The sequence below is a fragment of the Engraulis encrasicolus genome, chromosome 12 (assembly GCF_034702125.1).
Source record: "Engraulis encrasicolus isolate BLACKSEA-1 chromosome 12, IST_EnEncr_1.0, whole genome shotgun sequence".
Classification (NCBI taxonomy): domain Eukaryota; kingdom Metazoa; phylum Chordata; class Actinopteri; order Clupeiformes; family Engraulidae; genus Engraulis; species Engraulis encrasicolus.
The window spans coordinates 11,444,932-11,465,673 of record NC_085868.1 but is presented as its reverse complement, the minus strand read 5'-3'; the positions used below and the strand labels follow the sequence as shown (position 1 = coordinate 11,465,673).

General features: G+C 45.5%; 1 protein-coding gene across 2 annotated transcripts; it reads left to right on the top strand.

The window, feature by feature from the left end:
• Nucleotides 1-85: 85 nt before the first annotated feature.
• On the top strand, nucleotides 86-13,614 carry hic2 (hypermethylated in cancer 2). Of its 2 annotated transcripts, none has more exons than XM_063211630.1 (2): nucleotides 86-179; nucleotides 8,304-13,614. In XM_063211630.1, exon 2 carries the CDS (start codon nucleotides 8,335-8,337, stop codon nucleotides 10,204-10,206), a length of 1,872 nt encoding a protein of 623 aa, XP_063067700.1. In that variant the 5' UTR covers nucleotides 86-179; nucleotides 8,304-8,334; the 3' UTR covers nucleotides 10,207-13,614. The 2 variants fall into 2 exon arrangements, with proteins under 2 accessions (XP_063067700.1, XP_063067701.1); XM_063211631.1 differs by lacking the exon at nucleotides 86-179 and adding an exon at nucleotides 1,916-2,306.
• The last annotated feature ends 7,128 nt before the right edge of the window (nucleotides 13,615-20,742 follow it).

The window sequence follows — 20,742 nt, the reverse complement described above, 5'->3', positions numbered from 1 at the left end:
TTTTAATCTACGCGAATCACATCACCAACCGACTTCCTGGTCCCCGGTTTGCGCAACTCTGTTATTAGATGGCTCTGGGGTGAGGGTTTCAACGTCACAAGCTTGCAAGATGGCGCTGGGAAGGCTGTGAGATGAGAAAACAGGATGGCTATTTGAAGACCTTCTTTCGATGTATTAAGGTATTTATTTCAGTTGTATTTGTACAACATAGCGTTTCGAAGAGAAAATATACGTGCTTGGAAAGTTTGATCGCGTATTTGATTTAAATCTGCGCTTAACGCGAGTCGAGATTCCTCAAACGTTCGCCTCTTATCGCGTGCCCACAGGGTCTTCTCTTGTTCAAAGCTTGGAGCTCGAGCGCAGCGCCAGCGCTACCAGCCTGCCAGTGGCTTTGCAATATTCGCCATACGTTCTGCCTGACGCGTCGTGCTCGAGTGAAATATGGTCGTCGACGTGTCCGTTTTTGTGCCTTTACTGTGGAAATAACTTTGGTGGAGTTAAATTGTACACGGACCCCTTTAAGTGTTGAAATCAACCAAATTTAGTAAGCAGCAGCATTCTCTAAACGTAACCCAGCTAATGGGCTCCGATAAGCCTTGATCCGCGTCATCACAGCTCATACGGCGTGTCTTGTTTTTTAAAGGAAAATGAGAAGAAACCCAATCAGAAGGAATTGCGTAAGGTTTTTCTGCTGCTACTAATTGAATAGTGTCATGCAATATATTATGATGGCTTATTATTTTCATCAGACTACTTCCCACTTTCAGACTATGTTTTTTTTCTGCCATAGGTAGTCTCTTAACTTTGGTTGCATCGCTAGCAAGGCAATTAAGTGTGGTTGTTTTGGAAGCGATAATGCAGTGGTGTTCAATATTTTTTATTTGTGTTGTCACTGTGGACTTGTCATGTGGTGGCCACATTGCGCGCTTACGTCGCCCACTGGTTATAATGTTGCGTACAGCTGATTTAACCTTAATTCAGAACGTGTTGCTGTCACATTTGTATCATAGCCTATTTGCTGCAGTGTTCCTATGCATTTTAAGCAATCGATGGCCACTTGGGATTACAATGTTTCTCTCTGCCTCTGTGAGATGCATTAGTTGTCTTTGCGTGGGGGATACATTTCCTGTTTCCAGATATTTTGTTACATTTTTGTAGTTACCGCAATCAGATGCTGGCTTTCGTTGGCTGCGTTTTTTGACCAAGACATGCAGCAACTATCACATTTTTTACTGTTTATTTTCGTCCGCACGTGTCATATACCTGTTAATTCTTGAACAAAAAAAGATGGGGAGTGAGGTTTTCTCAAAACGAATCCAATTTTAATCTCATCCATTTTAATGAAGGGGGAGGGGTACCAGTGTTTCTGTGTTTTCCTTTTCGTTCAGATCAAGTGCCACATTTCCTCATGAATTTTTGTCGGTCCAGTTGCATAGAAGAAATCAGTGAGGTGCACTCGTGTTTAGATTGAAATGACAGGCCAGTTTGATATTGTATGGTACGTATCTAGACTGCTCGTGGGGATCCAAATTGTTTATGTTCCGGGTGTGTCTAAATGTACTTTCAACTTGACTTAAATTAGTTTCGACAAGCAAAGACGGAAATAACACATTTTTAGTGACGTGATGATCTATAGGCCTATGGTTTTTGTTAAATGATATTTGGTGAATGTAGATGCAGACTGTCAATTGAAATGATGCATTCGCCTGATTGCAGACTGAGCAACCTGCATGTCATGAGTGTTTGCCGAATTTAGGTAGGCCTTATTGTTGCTTTGTTGATAATCCAGTTGGCAAGGCTAAAGCATTAATGTAAACTAGATCAGTAATGTGTGTCTGTGTGTGTGTGTGTGTGTGTGTGTGTGTGTGTCTCTGTGTGTGTGTGTGTGTGTGGGTCTGTCTGTGTGCGGGTGTTGGTGGGACAGGGGTGGGAGTGCAAAGGTGGTCCACCTTCTGCCAAGCAAGACAGAGTTTAGTTCCAGGTGGAGTGGAAGCAGCTGTTTTCACGACTATTTCCTCATTTTCCATTTGAATTTGTGCAAGTAGGGGAGGCCATCGGCTGCTTGTTTGCTGGAAAGAGAGAAAACTTGTCGGTGACCTGTCTAGTCACACATACTTTGGATGTTTGTTGTAAAATACTGCAGTTAATGAAAGCTGTCAAAATGAGTAAGCAGCCCTTACATGTCATCTAGCGTGTCAAGAAGAAGAAGGAGGTGTGTCTGTTTTTCTTCATTTTCCCTTAATTCTAATATGGAATGGTGAACAAGACCCATCATGATGCCTGTCCTTTCATCACATTAAAAAAAGGTAAACAAAGTCGCAATGTGGATTGACCTGGTGTAGGACACACAGGCTGAATTTATGATGGAGCACTTAAGTTTTGAAAAAAAAAGCAGTACATGTTTTTGCCGTTAATCCACCCAAAAAGCTGAAAATAAGTTACTCTACAAGTAAGGCTCCGGACCTGTTTACTTTTTAAGGAGTTTCTGAGGTCTCCCTATCTTTAACCTCCCAGTGAATACTGCCGGACTTTAGACCTTTTTTATACTGCTTAAGGGAAGGAGTTGGTCTTTGCTGTAGGCCCCTCTTGGGGCTAAAGAGCAGTCTGGAAGGACGAAGAGGGTCTTGACCGAAGGGTGGGCAACAAGGCGAGTCCATTGATAAGCATTTGAGGTCTTATCTGGACTGGTACTAGGGCACAAGGATGCAAGGATTCTATTTGTTTCACGCATAGAAATACTATGGAAGCATAACAATTGAACGGTAACAGTGACATTAGGGTAAAATACAGTAAAAACATGGTAAACACTATGGAAACTAGTCTGTTCTGATGCAGGATGGCGAGTAGGTCATGTAGAGAGCAGAATGTCAGTCAAAGTAGAGCATTTTTATTTGGGTGCGTGTTGTTTTGTAGTGATGAGATATTTGAGAAGAGGGTTGTATTCTTCTAACATGTCATACTTTGCCCCTTGTCAGCTTTGTCATTGGTGATTGGTGACTAACATTTCAATGTCAACATCCCTCCTGGCACCTTTCAGTGTCCCCCCAGCCCCCCCCCCCCCTCCTCAGAGAGCAATATTGCGAGAGGACTCTCCCCTTACCCATTCCTTACCCCTGTTTTCATCCCTGTTGCACAACTTACAGTTTTTTTTGTGTGCTTTAAAACGGTAAAACAACTGTGTGAAGCAGAGAAGGGCATGTGGCACCGGATCAGCTTCTTGTTTATGACTTGGGGATAATCACGCCTCCACACTGCATTGCCAGACCCTCTGAGGTCTTTGCTTACCAGAAGCCTTTGCCAGACCTGCTGAGGTCTTTGCTCACCAGAAGCCTTTGCCAGACCTTCTTAGGGCTTTGCTGAACATATCTGCAGTGCTGGACTTTCTGAAGTCCTTGCTTACCAGAAGCCTTTCAACAGACCTAAGGTGGTGGTGTGCACAGCAAAAAAAAATGTAGTGTTAATTCACCACCGAGAGTACTCTGGGACCACATATACTCTGCAAGACGTTAAACTGACTCTCTACGTGTTGAATTATTGTGTTGAGTGAGTGCGTCTACAGTGCTTACCATGTGCCTTTGGCGTCTCCAGACATCTCCCTGATTTGAAATCTTTCATTTGTTATGGATCTGTCTGCATGTTTTACCCTGAAAGGTAAAGGGTATTCTACTTTTTTTTGGGGGGGGGGAGCTGGAGGTTAAGAAATGGCCTACCACTAGTCAATATAAAAGGAGCCAGCCAGTGAGTGCCTTATCAACCTTCCCTGTGTGTGCACGTCTCGGAGATAATTTTTATATCTCAAAATGTCTGGCTTCTCACTGGGTCTGTTTTCTTGGCGGTCAGTGGAACTTTCTGGAGGTATTGGCGTTCTGCAAACACGTGTGGACTGCTATCTCGCCAGTCTTTTATTGTACCCTATTGTGAGGGGCCAGGGCAAGAGAAAAAAGACCTCTCCCAGTGATATTATCAGTAATTGGCCCTAGAGGCTGTGTGGCAGGCTGTGGAGATTGTACCAGTGGGTAGAAATTCCTAGGGCGATGAATTTCTGTGTGTGTACAGTGGACTGCACTTAAGACTGTGGTCACTGTTGCTGTTGCGCAGGCAGGCAGCAGCAGCAGAGGTGTGTGTGTGTGTGTGTGTGTGTCAATGAGTCACTGCACTTAAGAAGAGTATTTGGTAGCCTAGCGTGTGTGTGTGTGTGTGTGTGTGTGTGTGTGTGTGTGTGTGTGTGTGTGTGTGTGTGTGTGTGTGTGTGTGTGTGTGTGTGTGTGTGTGTGTGTGTGTGTGTGTGTACGTACAGCATGGCGGGCATCACATATTGATAGGAAGCTAATACCACTGAATGGTGGCGGTGTGTAATGTGATACTGGGGGGTTATGGACGACGTGTTGTGCAGGCCTCATTGGTTATGAAGTTATTTCATTACTCCTTAACTCTGCTGTGTGCTGCTGTGTGTCTCCTCCTGCCCAGTTTGTTAATAGACACACTAATTGTGTTTGTGCCTGACTGTGTATATTGAGGTTTCTTTTGGGTTGTCCATTGCATGGGTGAATGGGTTTCAATGTGTGTTGTGAGGGGGAAAAGCGACTTACGGAAGTCCAACACACTACACTGCAAAGATCTTCCTTAGTGGTGTGTAGAAATCAGCATTTCTTTACTGTCTTTGTAGAAAAGTTTTCATTTGTGTCAAGTGTTCAGTGTTGTTTTTCACAACGATCTAGTAGGTGTATATGTTGCAATATGGATTATTGTGTATAAATTATTGTGAATGTGTTGCAAAGTGCATGGGCTTAATGGATGCCAGTGAAGGGAATATTGATTGATTGCAGTATTTTAGTAAGCTTAGTCAGCATTTCACTAAACTTGCTATTATTACTAAATGGTGGGGATGTTGCTAAAATGATTTGAAAAGTCAATTGGCTGGAAGTCTTGAAACAAATGGCATGTTTTGATACAATTTTAGACTAGTTGGTTTTGTGGTGACCCTGCGATTTTTATAAAACATTTCATACTTGTTTTGACAATCCAAGGAAAAAAAAAACAGGGGAAAAAATCGTCCGTGGAGAAACTGGCTAAATTACACACCCTGGACTAGTGTGGGCTATCTTTCCAGAAGGGCTTTTTCCCTTGCTGGTGGGTGCTTGCTGAAATTGGACCATGGAAATGGGTGAAAGAGAACCATATGTGACCTTTTTCTTCTGGAAGAACCAACAGCTCAGCTGCCCCAAACAACCAGCAAAACCATACCATACCACCCCCAACCCAACCACCACCACCACCACCACCCACACTAAATCTCTATCTGTTGCATTTCAAAGATTCTGCAGCAAGCCAGGGCCTGCTTGGGCACTGGGAGTGGGGGTGGTGATGGTAGTCGTAGTGAAGTCGTAGCGGCTGGTTTACCTGTTCTCACCACACCCATGGCAAAAAACCACCAGCTCAGGTTGCACTGGGTCCTCGATTGCAAAGCAAAAGGCGAGGATGAGGCCCTGGGCTGCCTGGCTGGATGGCTGGGACGTCTGCCTGCCTGGTCGGGTAGGGTCGCCACCCTCCCCCCACGGCCCCTTACCTCCACAACAAAGGGAAACGACCCTGGAGGCTGGCAGCCCCACAGCCACTGGGCAGGAGCGTTAAGAAGAGGGTTGGGTGGCCCTCCCCTGTAAAAAGAGAGATGCAGATCATTGCCGTTCAGCCCTTCTCAAGCCCCCCCCCTCACCCCCCATTGTCCCTGGCCTGTGTATTTGTATACAGCGGGGAAACACGATACCAATTATGTGGTTCAGAGTGAGAGGGAGGGTGAAAAAAAGAAGTGTTTCTTTTTTTGTTGTTGTTGGACTTTCTGGGTGTTGTGCGTCTGTGTGCCCTAAGATCTGTAAGAAGGTTTAGTCTTTTTAAGGAGTGTTTATTTGCATAATGTTGACAACATTTTAATGAATGCAATGAATGAAAAGAATGTGGTTAAGTCCTAGGGGCATGTTTTGCTACTGCTTGTATTTAAACACTTTCTGATTCAGAAATATTTTGAGCATTCAACTGATTACAATACCATCATCAGTATTGATAGAATCAGTTACAGTTCAACATTTATAACTGTAGCATGTGTAGGAAAGCATGTGAAGTGTGTAAAAAAAAATCCATAAAATGTGTAAAGGGCTCGGTGTATGGTTGAATTTCAGTGGAAGCCACGAAATCGCATTATATATTGTTTTTACATATATAATAATAGCGCCCACACTCTGGAGTGTGTAAAGAAGTGTTTTGCTTGAAATCACGGCGCTGCTCCAGGTTAATCGCTATGTGGCGGCCTCCTTGTGGCATTTATAACGGGTGGCCTCGAAAGACCCTTGTTCGGGCTGCATTTTGTTTCTGCTGGGATAATGTCTTTTCCTTTTAATGACCCCACACGGGTTTTTCAAGGTCATGGGTGTAAAATGTGTCCCATAATGGGCAGCTTTCTGTGGTTAATTAGAATCATTCTGTGCCGTAATGTGAATGTTGGCGATGATGAGAATAAGGGTCCTTGGTCAGGGCTTTTTATTGCGCAGATACTGCAAAGATGGTAGCTTGAGGGGAGAAAAAAAGATGCCATATTGCGTGTCATCTGAAAAGTAACTTTCTCTCTGTCCTCACCATTCTTGTCAGTTGTCGTGTGAATGTTGGTTATGAGGATAAAAGCTAGTGTTCTCCATTCTCTGATACTGATTGCAAATTGAAGTCCTGGTAAACTAATCTAAACCCTGATGCAGAATGCTTTTTGCCTGGCAGGTTGATCTAGCTTAATACCATAGGGGAGAATTCTATCGGTTACACTTTATTTTACTGGTTCACTAAAGGTCAGATTAGACTTCTGCAACTGCGCTCGTCAAAAGTCGCGTGGGAGTGGCCACGAACCAACATTGTATTCATGCATCTGCGAGGTCCGAGGTCTCGTCGCGAGCCACATTTGAAATTGCGCGATTACTTTCACTACATTGTAAGCACTGCGGTCATTATTAAGCAATGTTGCTTTCTATCCCGGTTAGCTAGGTATTTTCACACAAATTGCAAAGGCAATGCACTGGTATCATTATTTGACATACCAAGTCTGTTTTCACGAGCAGAAAATGCAAGCATGTAGACGGTTGATTCTGCCAATGTGTGTTTACATTCGGTGGAGGAAGCTACGGTAGTAAAACCGCAGGCATTGTGCCACGAGTGTTCAACTGATGCATTGTTTGTTACTTAGCTTGTAACTTCGTGTATTTACACACAAGGCATTAATATAGTTTTTAACAGAATTCAGCTCTGCTCTCGCAAACCACTGGCATTGCGCTGCCACAAGAACAGAACAAGGAAGTAGCGAGACGACCAATCATAGCGCTGTTTTGTCTGCGTACTCCGCGTCCGTCCGACGGATAGTTAGAATTTTTTCGAGGCGCTCGACGACGGGCGCAGAGCCTCTGAGAGGGGGGCGTGGACTCGCACAGACAGAAAACGGACGGACGCAGAGGCTATGCGTCCGAAGCATAAATCTAGCTTTACAGTGCATCCTACCACATTAGGTACAGTGTAAGTGGAACCATATTCAATACCATGTGATGCCAGTGTAACACCATGTATCAATTTTGTACTTACACCTAGGGTTAGGGTTGGTACATGGTATTACGTGGTATTAAATATTGTTGCACTGGTTATTACACTGTACCTAATGTGCTGTACTGTACCCATCATTCTATCCAGTCCATGAATCTGACTTGGCTCTGTCCTCTAATTACCACGCTCTGTTTGGAATCTGTGTGTCAAGTCAGTCATTGGGATGGGCTTCTAGTCATTGCCAGGCTATGCAAAGATGGTACCTTGAGAAAAATGGATGATCTATTGTTTGTTGTATCTTGTATCTGTTGTCTGCTGTATGCTTCAAAGCTTTGAAACCAGCTTCCAGATGACGTAAATGCACCCACTATTGATGGCTTTAAATCTAGACTCAAGACAAAGCTGTTCTCAGATGCTTTCCCCTAACTTTAATTACATATCATTCTTATTTTTTATTATTATTATTTTTATTTTTATGTTTATTATTTTTTTTATTTTATTATTGTTTTTACCTTGTGTTTTATCTTTTTTTATCTACGTGTTAATGTTTTAAATGTTTTTTGACTAATTTATTTCCTTCTTTCTTCCCTGTTTCCTTTCATTCACATTTGTTAACTTTGTGAAGCACATTGAGTTGCACCTGTGTATGAAATGCGCTATATAAATAAACTTGCCTTGCCTTGCCTTGTATCTGAACACTAACTGATCCTTTCCTGTTCCTCTCCCCACCTCAGGTTGTGTAGGTGCAGATAAAGAGCCGGAGAGATGGAGTTGCCAAATCATGCCAAACAACTGCTGCTGCAGCTGAACCAGCAACGAGCCAAAGGTTACCTGTGCGACGTGATCATCGTGGTGGAGAACGCGCTGTTCCGGGCGCATAAGAACATCCTGGCGGCCAGCAGCATCTACTTCAAGTCGCTCATCCTCCACGACAACCTGATCAACCTGGACACGGACATGGTCAACCCGTCCGTCTTCCGGCAGGTGCTGGACTTCATCTACACCGGCAAGCTGCTGTCGTCGACCGCCTCGGAGCAGGTGAGCGACCACAACTTCAGCGCCCTGCTGACGGCAGCCAGCTACCTGCAGCTGCACGACCTGGCCGCGCTGTGCCGCAAGAAGCTCAAGCGCGGCGGCCGGGCACTCCTCAGCAAGCCTGGGACGCCCACCAACGGACGCACTTCCGCCACCTCCGCCCACGCCTCCACCCGCAACCAAAGGCTGTCCTCCACGCCTGTCGCCCAGATGCCAATGGCGGGCGTGAGGGAGCGGGATCGTGACGGCGGTGGCGGCAGCAGACCCAAGCGGCACCACCACCATCACCACCATCACGAGGAGCTCCTGAAGGACGAGCTGCTGTCCGAGGACGAGATGTTCCTGGGCTCCACGGCCAACTCCCTCAGCCCTTCCACCAGTAAGAACGGCAGCAACGGCACCACCACTACCAGCAACAGTAACAACAATAACCTCAACATTGGAGTAGGTCTCCAGGAGCTGGGACTGGACCTGTCCAAGAAGAGCCCGTCAGGCAGCACGGCCACCGAAGAAGTCAGCCCCAGCAGCATCCCTCAAGAATCACCTCAATCTGCCTCAGAATCCACAGCCAACAGTGCCTCGTTTGAAGAGAACCCCACCAACCCCCATAGCCTGGTTGGAGGTGGTGGAGAACCCATGGACCTCGGAGATGCCGGAGGAGGAGAGTGCGACGAAGCTCCACCGCCAGCAGCGCGCGACGCAGACCACCACCAACAACCCCACGTGAAGAACCCCTCGCGCCCCAACGTCCGCAGCCGCGCCTGGGCCAAAGGCGAAGCCAGCAAGGCGGATGACTCTGAGCGTGCGGCCCTGCCCAACGGCGTGGCCAAGCGGCTCAACGTGGGCAGCAGCAAGGTCAACAACTCCTCGTCTGACGGCGCGTACAAGGAGGAAGAAGAGGGCCAGGAGAATGGCCAAGACGGCCAGAGCGGCGAGGAGAGCGGCGCCAGCGAGGGCGAGGGGGGCGGCGGCGGCGGTGGACGTGGCAGCTCCAACTATGTGTACCGACAGGAAGGCTTCGAGCCGGCGCTGGGCGACAACCTGTACGTGTGCATCCCCTGCGGCAAGGGCTTCCCCAGCTCGGAGGAGCTCAACGCGCACGTGGAGACGCACACGGAGGAGGAGCTGTACATCAAGGAGGAGGAGGACGAGGAGGGCGCCGGCTTCCCCAAGGAGGAGGAGGCCGAGGCCGAAGACCTGTCCTCCCAGGCCACGCTGGCCCAGGGCGGGGAGGCGGCGGCCGCCGGAGCCGCGGGGGGGCGGCGCTTCAGCTGCACGGTGTGCAGCCGCAGCTACAAGGACCCGGCCACGCTGCGGCAGCACGAGAAGACCCACTGGCTGACGCGGCCCTTCCCCTGCAACATCTGCGGCAAGATGTTCACGCAGCGCGGCACCATGACGCGCCACATGCGCAGCCACCTGGGCCTCAAGCCCTTCGCCTGCGAGGAGTGCGGCATGCGCTTCACCCGCCAGTACCGGCTCACGGAGCACATGCGCGTGCACTCGGGCGAAAAGCCATACGAATGTCAGCTGTGCGGCGGCAAGTTCACGCAGCAGCGCAACCTCATCAGCCACCTCCGAATGCACACCTCCCCCACATAAAGCCAAAGACGAAACGCAACGCAACACAACACAAGACCAGGCCAGACAGACAGCCCAGTTCACCTCACCTCACCTCAGCTCTACTCGGCTCTACTCCACTCACCTCGGACCAGGAGACAGCTACTCGAGGTGGGGGTCTGCATCTACAACAATAATAAGAAGAAGTGCATCATGTCAAAGAAGAATGAGGAAGAGGTGTGCGCCCAAACGCATGCATACCTCGAAAGCAGGCATCAAAAATTAAGTCTTGGGTGGAGCGAGAGAAAGTGAGAAAAAAGAAAGATTGGTGAGTTGTTGGTTTCTCCTGCCTTCCAAAAAAATGGGAGAAGTGGTCAAAAATACTAAGAAAAGTTCCAAACGTGGAAGGAAAGAAAAAAAAAACAACACATCATCCTCAGAAAAAAAATCGCTATGATTTTTTTTTGTTTTTTTGTACATCATTTGACTGTTTTATTTCATGCTGTGAATGTAAGGTTGGGGTACTTATGCTGTTATTTTGTGACTTCATAGGACAACCAGACCACTACAAAAACCCAAATGCAGTCTGGCAGTATGGCTTTCTTCATTTCTGTCTTGTGTGTCTCATGTTCAGTTGGTCTGGGAGTCAAAGGCCGTATCCCAAAACGTACACACTTCATGGTTCCTGATCATGAAATCCTGCTGTGGATAGAGCATTGGCTTAGGATGGGAGAATCCTAAAGTCAATTTTTAAAAGTCCTTGAGACAAAAATAATTATATTGTGACCATAAGATTATTATAAGCATATATTTTAAATTCAGAGATAGATGAAAAAGAGAAGCCTTTCCCTTCAAATGGCAAATAAGTGTTTTTTTTTGTCAAGTGTCTCAAAGAATAGTGTTTGTCAGACTCAACCAAAACTAGGAACTGTCTGAATTCATTTTCCTGTGGTGTTTTCACAAAAGCTTTGTGCATCCAACCAAACATTTCCGATGATTTCTTCTCTTTACCACGTTTCTAAAAAACACCTCTCAGTGTGGCTGGACCAGTTTCACAGAAGTGGGTTTCAAACCAGTTGTCCTCAAAGTTGAGTTGAGACATGGCCAGCCATTTGCCCTGGAGGGTGTTTTTCCTTCTTTTACAGAAAGAAAAACATGTTCTTTTTCTGAACCAAATACTTCACTTTTTGTTTTGTCTTGCTTTTCGATCAGCCTTTCAAATTGGTACGACTCATACAGTCTTCTCTTGATTTCTCACTTCACAACCCCCTATGAAAAACAAGTGAGGGGAAAACGGCCTCCATTTTGCAGTGATGGTCATCGTACGTTAGCATACTTTAGCACTTTTGGTTTGAAACCCGTGTCGCCTGCAGGGCACCTCCCCGTTTGCCACGGGAGAGTAATTATAAACCCACACAGAAACACACACCCACCAATCCACAGCTCGGTTACACCTGGATTGGGTGGGTGGTGGTGTGTGCTTGCTTGGGGACGTGGTATACAAGAAGTCATTGGAACCTTTTTTAAGCTGTGTCGTTTACTCATACATCGTATATAGGGGTTTACTCTCAAAGAAAAAGCCAAACAAAATGGTACTTGTTTTAGATAACTTATTGTTATGCTTCTGTGAATGTTTAAACTGGAAGTTCTTTTTTGATATTTCCTTTTTTGGGGATCAGTATCGGGGTTGGCTTTGGGTGATGGGTCGGGCGGGGACTCTTTAGTGAATGTCAAGCTTCAGTTTTCTGTTGGTACTGTTGTGTTTTTACAGATGTTTTTTTCCCTCACTGAAAAAAAACCGGCAGGTCTTTTGAATGGCTCTGTCACATTGCTACCTCTTAATTCTTCTTAAGAACAATACATTCATTCATGGAAATATGGGGATTCCTGACATATAAATGTATAAAAAGTTTGCTGAGGCGTTTGAAATATTTGTAACCTGCCCATCTCTCAACAAAAGGTTTTAATGCTACATTTACAAAGTTTTAAACCTATTATAAGTAGAAAATAGCTTCTTGGACGCATGTATTTAAGGTATTGTAATTTTCTTGCCTAGCGCAAAAATGATAAAAAATGTAAAGTTTATGTAAGTGCAAATCCAAAGAGAAGATGTTGTAATGGAGAAATGGCTACAAAAACAAAACTTTCCTGTAGAAGTTCACAACCAAAGTGTTTCAATATCGGAAAATCAACTCTGCAGCTGACGAAATAACTTGTCTGTCCCAAGTATATATATCTATATATTTTTTTCTCTCTCTAGTTCTTTACCAGAGTGCAACATAAGTGGATGAATTATGTTGGTCTTTGGCATCGGACTACAAAAGAAAACCAATGATCATTTGTGTTTAAACTTCTGCTCACGGGTGGGCCGGTGGTCGGTGGCTTTGCCTTCGAAGTTTACAGTACAGTAGTGTCTCTCAACAGTGTCTTTCAGTCTCCATGTCCTTACTTTGTCTTCAGGAGGACTTTTGTTGAAGAACTTCTAAAGGACTAATTTATTTTAGTTCAGACCAAAAATGAAAAAAAAGAAAACTAAAAAAAAAAGTTGAAACTGAGTAGGACATTTGTTAGGTTTGTGTGTTACATGTTGACCATACATTTTTGGAAGATCATTGAGGGAGGAATGGATGCACTGGATTGTTTTTTTTTTCCTTGTCATTTTTCTTTTAGTATCAATAGAACTTGTCTCAGGCTGAACTTCTACCCAGTTGGGTGGCATTTTACCACAAGTATCACTGTTGACCAATGTTTTATGAGAATTGCATGGTTTTCAAGACATTTTGGAATTACACAGGAGATTCTTTTGTTGACAGTCCTCGGAGGTTACTGACTCTAGGGTGAATGTTACGTACTCCAGATTGTCGAAAACAACACTGGTGCATGTAAACTCTTTTGAAATTCCTCGATGCCATTTCTTTGCAAACATTTTTTTTTTTTAGACAGCTCCACAGAAACTCTGAAAAGGCCAATTCCAGTGTATCGCATTCCTTTGTGGAAGATTTTAGCCTTCTCAATGCAACTCCCGTCAGCATTCCGTATTTGGGTTGTTTTTTTGTGTTATGGTTCTTTCTCTTAAAGTCCAATGCGAGGGGGTTTTACTGTCAGTGACTCATAGGATGCAGCTATAGTCATTTTTAATCTGAGCACTGTTTACAGGCAACTTTGTCCTGGGATCACACCATAACCCATTCCTCTACCTCCATTCCTCCAATCCAGTTATTGAGTGTTTTTTTCTTTTACCTCCTCTGTTCCACTACTGTGATTTTATTTTTTGGTCACTTTTTCCTGTTCGGGACCACGTTTTTTTCTTTTGTTACCATTTGCAAAGGCAGGAATGGGCCTCAAGTCATGCTTAATACCTGTTGTGGTTTCTGTTTCCCTTTCCTCTTTTTTTCTTTTCACTTTTCTTTTTTTAAATGGAGGTGCTGGAACCTGGTAGATCTCACGTGATGCGCTCTCTGGTGGTCTGGTCATGGATAGTAGTCTAGTGACGTTTACTACTAACTGCACTGGATCCAGACTCTCCCGGCTGCAGACACACACACCAGCTCTTTATAGCTCCTGCCGTAATCTCTGGCTGGCATTTTTTTGTCCCCCCACCATCCATACATTTTTGTAATGGTGATCTTGGACAAAGTATGGCAAATGTACTCCGTTCATGTCCGTAGAAGCAGTTGCCATAAATCCACTTCAACTCCTTAAGCTCAGGGAGACGCCCTCTCCTTCTTCTCCTCACCATTAGTCATCATGGCCGCCACCACCCGGGACGATTCCAGGACAAAGTTGCCAGTTGTATTTCTCGCATTCTCATCAGCACTTAATCCATGATAACATCAGTGTCTATGAAGAGAAAGTGTTGGAGTGACGAGATTAGTTTTTCTTTTCTTGATGTAGGCATTCAGATTATAGCTGAGAAGTATAGAAAGAGCAAAAGGGGGTGTTTTGGGGGCGGGAGGGGGAAAGACGACAAAGTTTCAAACTGTGACAATAATGTTTCTACTTCAAGACTTCAGGGATGGTTCCACAGCTTTTAAAATGTGGAGCTTTCAACTACATTTGTAAGACTGTGTCAATACTGTGTCAATTTCTGTATTTTAAATGAAAAGCAAAACACTAGTTTCCTATGAAAATAGATTTTAAAAGTGTGTTCCCATTTCAAACAGCGCCTTGAAAGAAAGGTAGGGAGAGTTCATGAAAAAATTACTTTAACCACCAGAATGTTTTAGAACAAAAAAAATACTAGTAAGCATAAAATTGTATAAACAACAAAGATTAAGAAAGCTCATACCCAAATTTACAGACTATTTTCTAAACCAAAGCACATTTTGAATGATTGACAGTTTTGTCTGGTATATAGATAACTTGTGTATAAATCTCATTGTTTACATAAACTCTTACAGTCTCAGACCTCAGGTGGGGAGAGGCCAGTCGGAGAAGGCTTCATGTGTAGGTCACCGTCTTAAAGGAGAAGAGACAAAAAGACGAAAGGCAAATTCTCAAAATGCGTTATATGTTTGCCTTGTACAACAACAACTTCAAACCCTTAGCTGGGTGTCTTCTGAGGTGTGGTTGGGCATTGTTAAGCGGGTGTAGAGCGCTTTGGCTTTACACCAACCACTCTGTGATGTTTACCTCTAGAGACAAGCTAAGTCCAAGGTGTTGGTGGACAATGTGCCAGCAGTAGGAAGCATTTTTGAAGAACATATCTGTTAAGTTAGAACGACTTTTATCAACATACTCTGCTGCTTTGTTTCTTTTGTTTTTGTTTGTTTGTTTTTTTTCTTCTTTTATTTCCTAAAGCTATGTACATAGGCGTGGAAACGGTGAACACAAAACAAATTTACCTCAAAGTAAACCTTTTAGGATTTTACTTGCTGCATATGTTGTTTTTTTAGGGGAGAAGAGTCCTCTCTCTCTCCTCTCTGTGTATTTTTAGTCTTTTCTAGTAGTATATTGCAGTCACTCGTTTTTCTTTTTGTTCATCGAGCTGCCTCGTTTGTGAATTTAAAAAAGAAGAAGCTCCTAGCTCGGACTGGCCTCTCCTCCAAACCACACTGGTGCAAACACTTATTGACAGTGTTCACTTTTTTATCAAATGTCTATTGTCAGTGATGAATGTATTTATTTGTTTTTTTGATCCTGTTTTCACTTTTTTTTTTGCTAAGAATTCACTTTGGGTGAGATAAGGTGCTTTCAGGGTCTTGATTTTTCACTAATTAAAAAAAAAGATGGGCAAACAGAACATTTGGAAAGATTCTTAAAAAGGTGTGACTTGTCAAACCTACTAGAACCGTAAAGGTGGATAATGAACGGTACTGGTCTTCTGACATGCTCATCCAAAAGGAAGGTGGAATTGATATCACTTAAATAATCCTTATCTCACTCAAAGCATGCATGTGCTCCGAAAGAAAAGTGTTTTTTTTTTTCCTGTAATGGACACTTGAAAAGCTGTTTGTCGATTTTAAACGTGACCCCCTGTCTGTATAGTTCCATGACTTGATTCAGAACGGGGACCTTTTAGAACGGTGGAACAGACCTCAAGTATGTGGAACCAATACTATTAAGAAGCTGAGAAGGTGTTGTCTTACGTCCATGTATCAAGGCTTTGTGCTCCCCCTTTTCCCCCCCTTTTTTTTCAAACGTAGTTTTTTCTTCTCTCTTCGTAATAACACATGAAGGCCAAAGCTTTTTGTACAGACGAACATTTACCTCATTCAGAGTGCCCAGCTCTGGCCGCTGCTTCTTTATTAGTTTACACATGCCGTTCACGCTCATCCTTATGAATTGTAATGTAGAGATATACTTTTTAGCTTAATGAATTGCACTTTCTGCGCCTTTTTCACTCACATCTCCTTACTGTTGTTTTCTTCTCACTGTATCACACCACTTTGTCCTTCCAGAGCTTTAAAAACAACCAAGTGCACAAAAAAACAAACGTTACGGTGCTTGCACACCACTGAAAACCCTCTTTCTTTCTCTTTCTCTTTCTCGTTCTCTTTCTCTCTGCTGCTGCTGCTAGAGCAGGGTCCATTTCTGATCACTGCTCATCTCTTTATCTATCTATCTCTGTCTGTCTATCTATCTATCTATCTATCTATCTATCTATCTATCTACACCTCAAAACTGTCGCTAGATCGATCTTCTCGCCTTCCCCCTCCTTTTGTGTTTGTCGTCGTCCTCTTCACCTTGCCATTACACAGCAAGCTGCAGTAGGGTTAACCAAAACCTGCGTCAACCAAAAACCAAAGTGTCTAATCTGCAGGCCAGCTGGGCTTCTCTCCCTCCACACCCCCTCCCCACATCATGGGTTTGGTTCAACCCATAGGGCCTACCATCCCATGGACCTAACTGGGGCAACATTGGGTCAATGGTGGTGGTTCAACCATCCCTTGAGTGTAACTGGGACAATGTTGGGTTGACGTTGTTGGTTCAACCATCCCAGGAACCTAACTGGGGGGGAAATGTTGGCTTGGTTCAACGTTCATGGGCAAAACATGCTTTAACCTTGCCCCACCATTAGCATGCTCCATGCAGCGTTTACTTTGCAGACCGCTGGAGTTTTTCTGTGTCGTCTTTTTTTTTTCTCTCTCTCTCTCTCTTTTTTCCTCTCGGATAAGAGAGCTGTAGCTCTTCAGAGGCTAATGCTGGAGGAGCTTAGCTGCTAGATGTAGCGCCTCCTTAGCTTCCAAAGCACGTAGGGCTTCTCTCTTTCTTACTTCACTTACTTTCAAAAACGTACCCTTTTTTGTGGGCTTCAATAGATATATACATATATGCATTTGGTCTCATGGTATATGGCCTTGAGCATGGAACTCTGACAACACCATTGGTTTCCCATTTCTATTCCTCGGAGAGCTTGTATTCAGGTCAGAGCTACATGATGCATGCAGCTCAAATTCTGTGTTATGTGAACATAATACAATATGTACAGAGGTGAAGTCATCTAGGCATCCACAGTCTCACAGTCTTAATGTACAGCTATGAGAAGTCATTTTAGAATCTTTTCATTAAAAACCTTGATCAAGAAAGCAAAGGAAAAGTGTCCAGTTTCTCATTTACTCACTTGTGTGTTTTGTGTTTACTATGTTTGGGCTCAAGTAATATTCACTTTTCTTTTTCTCCACAGGATTTTTAAAATCACAAGTTTCATTTCAGCATTAGGGTTTGTGCTCAGGCAGGGTGGGAAAAGGGTGAAAGTGTGGTGCAGGAATGGAGGAAAGGGGTCGGGGTGGGTGGGGGGGACTGGCAGATGTAAGTTTGGGTTTCAATGGGTGGGGTGGGGGTGGTGTTGACTGAAGCAGTTGGTTGAAGAGGGCACTGTTGTCTGCTGGAGGGTTGGGGGGTTGGATGGGTGTGGGTTGAATGGTGGCAGGCAGCAGTGTTTTTAGCAGTAAGATGTCGAGTGGTAATGGTGCTGGGCGGTGTGTCTGTGTGGGGGTGGGGTGGCGAGTTTCGGGCAACAGAAGGAGAGGGTCAGCAGCGGCAAATGATTGATGGCCAGGGGTGGGGGCATCCCCTTAACCCGGCCCCACCCTTGTTTTGGGCCGTGCCACTCAAGCCCACGTCTGCCATCTGTGAACCCCGCCGCGGCTGCACCAATCACAGCTGGCCTCTGGTCCTGCTTCTCGGCCGGGCCGGCCACCCTTTTGCCCCCTTGGCTTGCTGCTCCACGTCCCTCAGGCACACCGCACACAGCACACACCCGCTCAAGATGGGCCCTGCCTATTGTCCCCCTGCCTTGCCTGGCTTGCCCCATGAGGGTGTGTGTGTGTGTGTGTGTGTGTGTGTGTGTGTGTGTGTGTGTGTGTGTGTGTGTGTGTGTGTGTGTGTGTGTGTGTGTGTGTGTGTGTGTGTGTGTGTGTGTGTCAGGGCTTAGGCTCTCTCTCTCGCTCTCCCTCTCCTTCCCCACCCTGCCCCCGGGGGAATAGGGAGAGAGAGGGGTTGGCATTTTTACGGCCCCTTGTGTGGCTGATTTCTACGGGTCCTATCAGGCCCCGCCTCAAGTGGTGTCACATGCCAAATGACCCTGAATGGGGTCACATTCAGGCACAATGAGCTGTATGTTGATGCTGCCGCTCCCTGCACCCCCCACCACTCCCCCCTCCACTCCTTCTACAACCTCCTTGCCCAACAGTCCCAGACCCCCACCCCCACCTCCACCCACACACACAACCCACCCTACGTCTGCTAAGTATAGATTAACTATGGTCACATCTGCGAGGAGTTGGAATCACATGCAGATTTTGCTGGACTGAGCCCCCCCCCCCTCCACACACACACACACACACACTCGCTGCCCGCTTGCATGAATGCATGAATGAATGAATGGTCATTCAGCAGGCTAATGTGCATGATTTTAGCCTCAGCAGCTACATGCAAATTGACCCCCTCAGATATGGGCGACATGTGTCGTCCTGTTTTTGTTGTCGGTTGAACTTTGAACTATTGCATGCGCAGCAGGTTTTTTTTTTCAAGAAGGGTGTCTGCCACTCAAAACAAAGTGATTTTTTCCCCCCTCTTATACAAGTAGGAAAAATATATTTTGTGTTTTGGCATATGGGATACGCTTGTGTGTGTGTTTTTAAGTGATTTTCTTGCTCATTCAAGCTTTAAGAATTTCTCCCTGCCTGTTTTTGTGTGTATGTGTGTGTGTGTGTGTGGAAACAAAAAGTCTTTGGAGGTGCCAGTGGACAGTAAGAGGGCAGGTGTTTGCTTTATGCTGTATCAGCGCAGCTGCTGCCGCTATTGCGGCGGTGCTGGATTAATGCAAAGACAGAAAAGGGAGAGGGAGAGAGAGAGAGGGCAGAAAGAAAGGGGAGAATACACCCGTATAAACCTGTACCCCACTGGACACCCAAATTCACTCTTCTCTTTCAGTTTCTCTTTTTTTTTCCCCTTCTCCTCCCGTCACCCCCACCTCTTCTGAGATTGAATGCATTGGTGGGGCATTGAGTGTTTTTTTTTTGCCACACTGGTGCAGAAGGGGTTTGTGTGTGTGTGTGAGAGAGAGAGAGGGGGGGGGGTTGTGGTGGGGGTGCTGTCATTGTGGTGGAGGTGTAACAAGGTGGTGCTTAGGCTGTTGTATTGGTGGTGGGGGATGCAGAATGAAAGGGCACTACAGGTGGTGGGCACTGGCAAGCGAGCCTACCAGCGGGCGCTTCAGCGTGGCGTTCCTTTCAAGGAGGGATGCATGGGGGTGAGGGGTGGGGGGTTGTAGGTGTGGGGATGGAGAGGCTCAGTACAAAAAAAAGCCGCAGCCAGCCACTCTCTAAGAGACGACGAAGAAGAAGAAGAAGGGCCCTGCTGGTCTCCAGAATTCGGCGTGGGTCCCTTTTATACGCCCGCCACTGTGCCATGGCTCCCCTCCACAAAACAGGCTTTGCTTTGGGACACCGGCATAATGGGGACAGGCATTCTCTGGGTGCCGCGGGGAGAGAGAAAAAAGAGAGGGAGATGGAGGTACAGAAAGAGAAAAAGAGTGTGAGTGAGCGAGAGAGAGAGAACCCCACAAAAGGGCTGAAGGAGCTTGAGGAGACGAAGGGGGGAGCGATTTAAAGTGAAATTCTGACATCTGAGCCTTTTTTTTTTTTTACTCTCCTTTTTTCCCCCTCAGTTTTGGGGTTTTCTTTTCAGGCTATGCAAATGTTAGGTACAGGCAGAAAGAACGGTCTCTCTCACCCAGAAAGAAAACGGTCACTGAGAGATTTGGAAGAAATGATAACTGCTAAATGTTTTCCTGTAAAATAAATTGCGCTGAAAAATGGATGTGTTGATATAGAAATGTGTTACTAAATGGAAAGACTGTTTAAGGTAAATGCACATTAATATCAAGAACATAGAGTTTTTGGTCTTGTGTGGAATGGATATGAGTCATTTGACTTGCGTGAACACGCCTTCAATAACAGCGCGGGCGTGCAAAGTGTGTGTGTGTATGTATGTTGTTTAGAGGTACCCGTTCTTTCGCTTTCCCCTCATGTTGCTACACCCTTCTTCTAACCTGCTCTAAATTGACATTGCTCCTCTCGGTGCTAATATGAGCTGTATGTGTGTGCGTGTTCAGGGCTGCTGACAGATTTCACTGGGCCCAGGACAAAGTCATCTGAGAGGGCCCCGTATCCAATACAATGTAATGGGAACCCAATATTGGGCCCCATAGCTCCCTGAGCCCGGGACAACTTTGATAACACCGCCCCCCCCTATCAGCGGGCCTGTATGTTGTTTAGAGGTACCTGTTCTTTCATTCTTTCATTTCCCCTCATGTTGCTACCCCTTCTAACCTGCTCTAAATGGACATTGCTCCTCTCTGTGCTAATATGAGCTGTGTGTGTGTGTGTGTGTTTAGAGGTACCTGTTCTTTCGTTTTCCCCTCATGTTGCTACACCTTCTAACCATGGTCTAAATGGACATTGCTCCTCTCGGTGGGTGCTAATACGAGATGCCATTCGTTCTCCGGTGCAATTCTTAATCAGGAGTCATCAGGCCGCTATGATTAACATTAATGGGCTGCTCCTCCCCACGCAGCCCTCTCAGCACTCGTATGTATGGAGATTTAGAGCTGGGACCCTCACCGGGGACCCA

Coding starts and splice junctions, on each gene's coding strand:
- hic2 (XM_063211630.1), top strand. CDS start 8,335: ATGGAGTTGCCAAATCATGCCAAACAACTGCTGCTGCAGCTGAACCAG.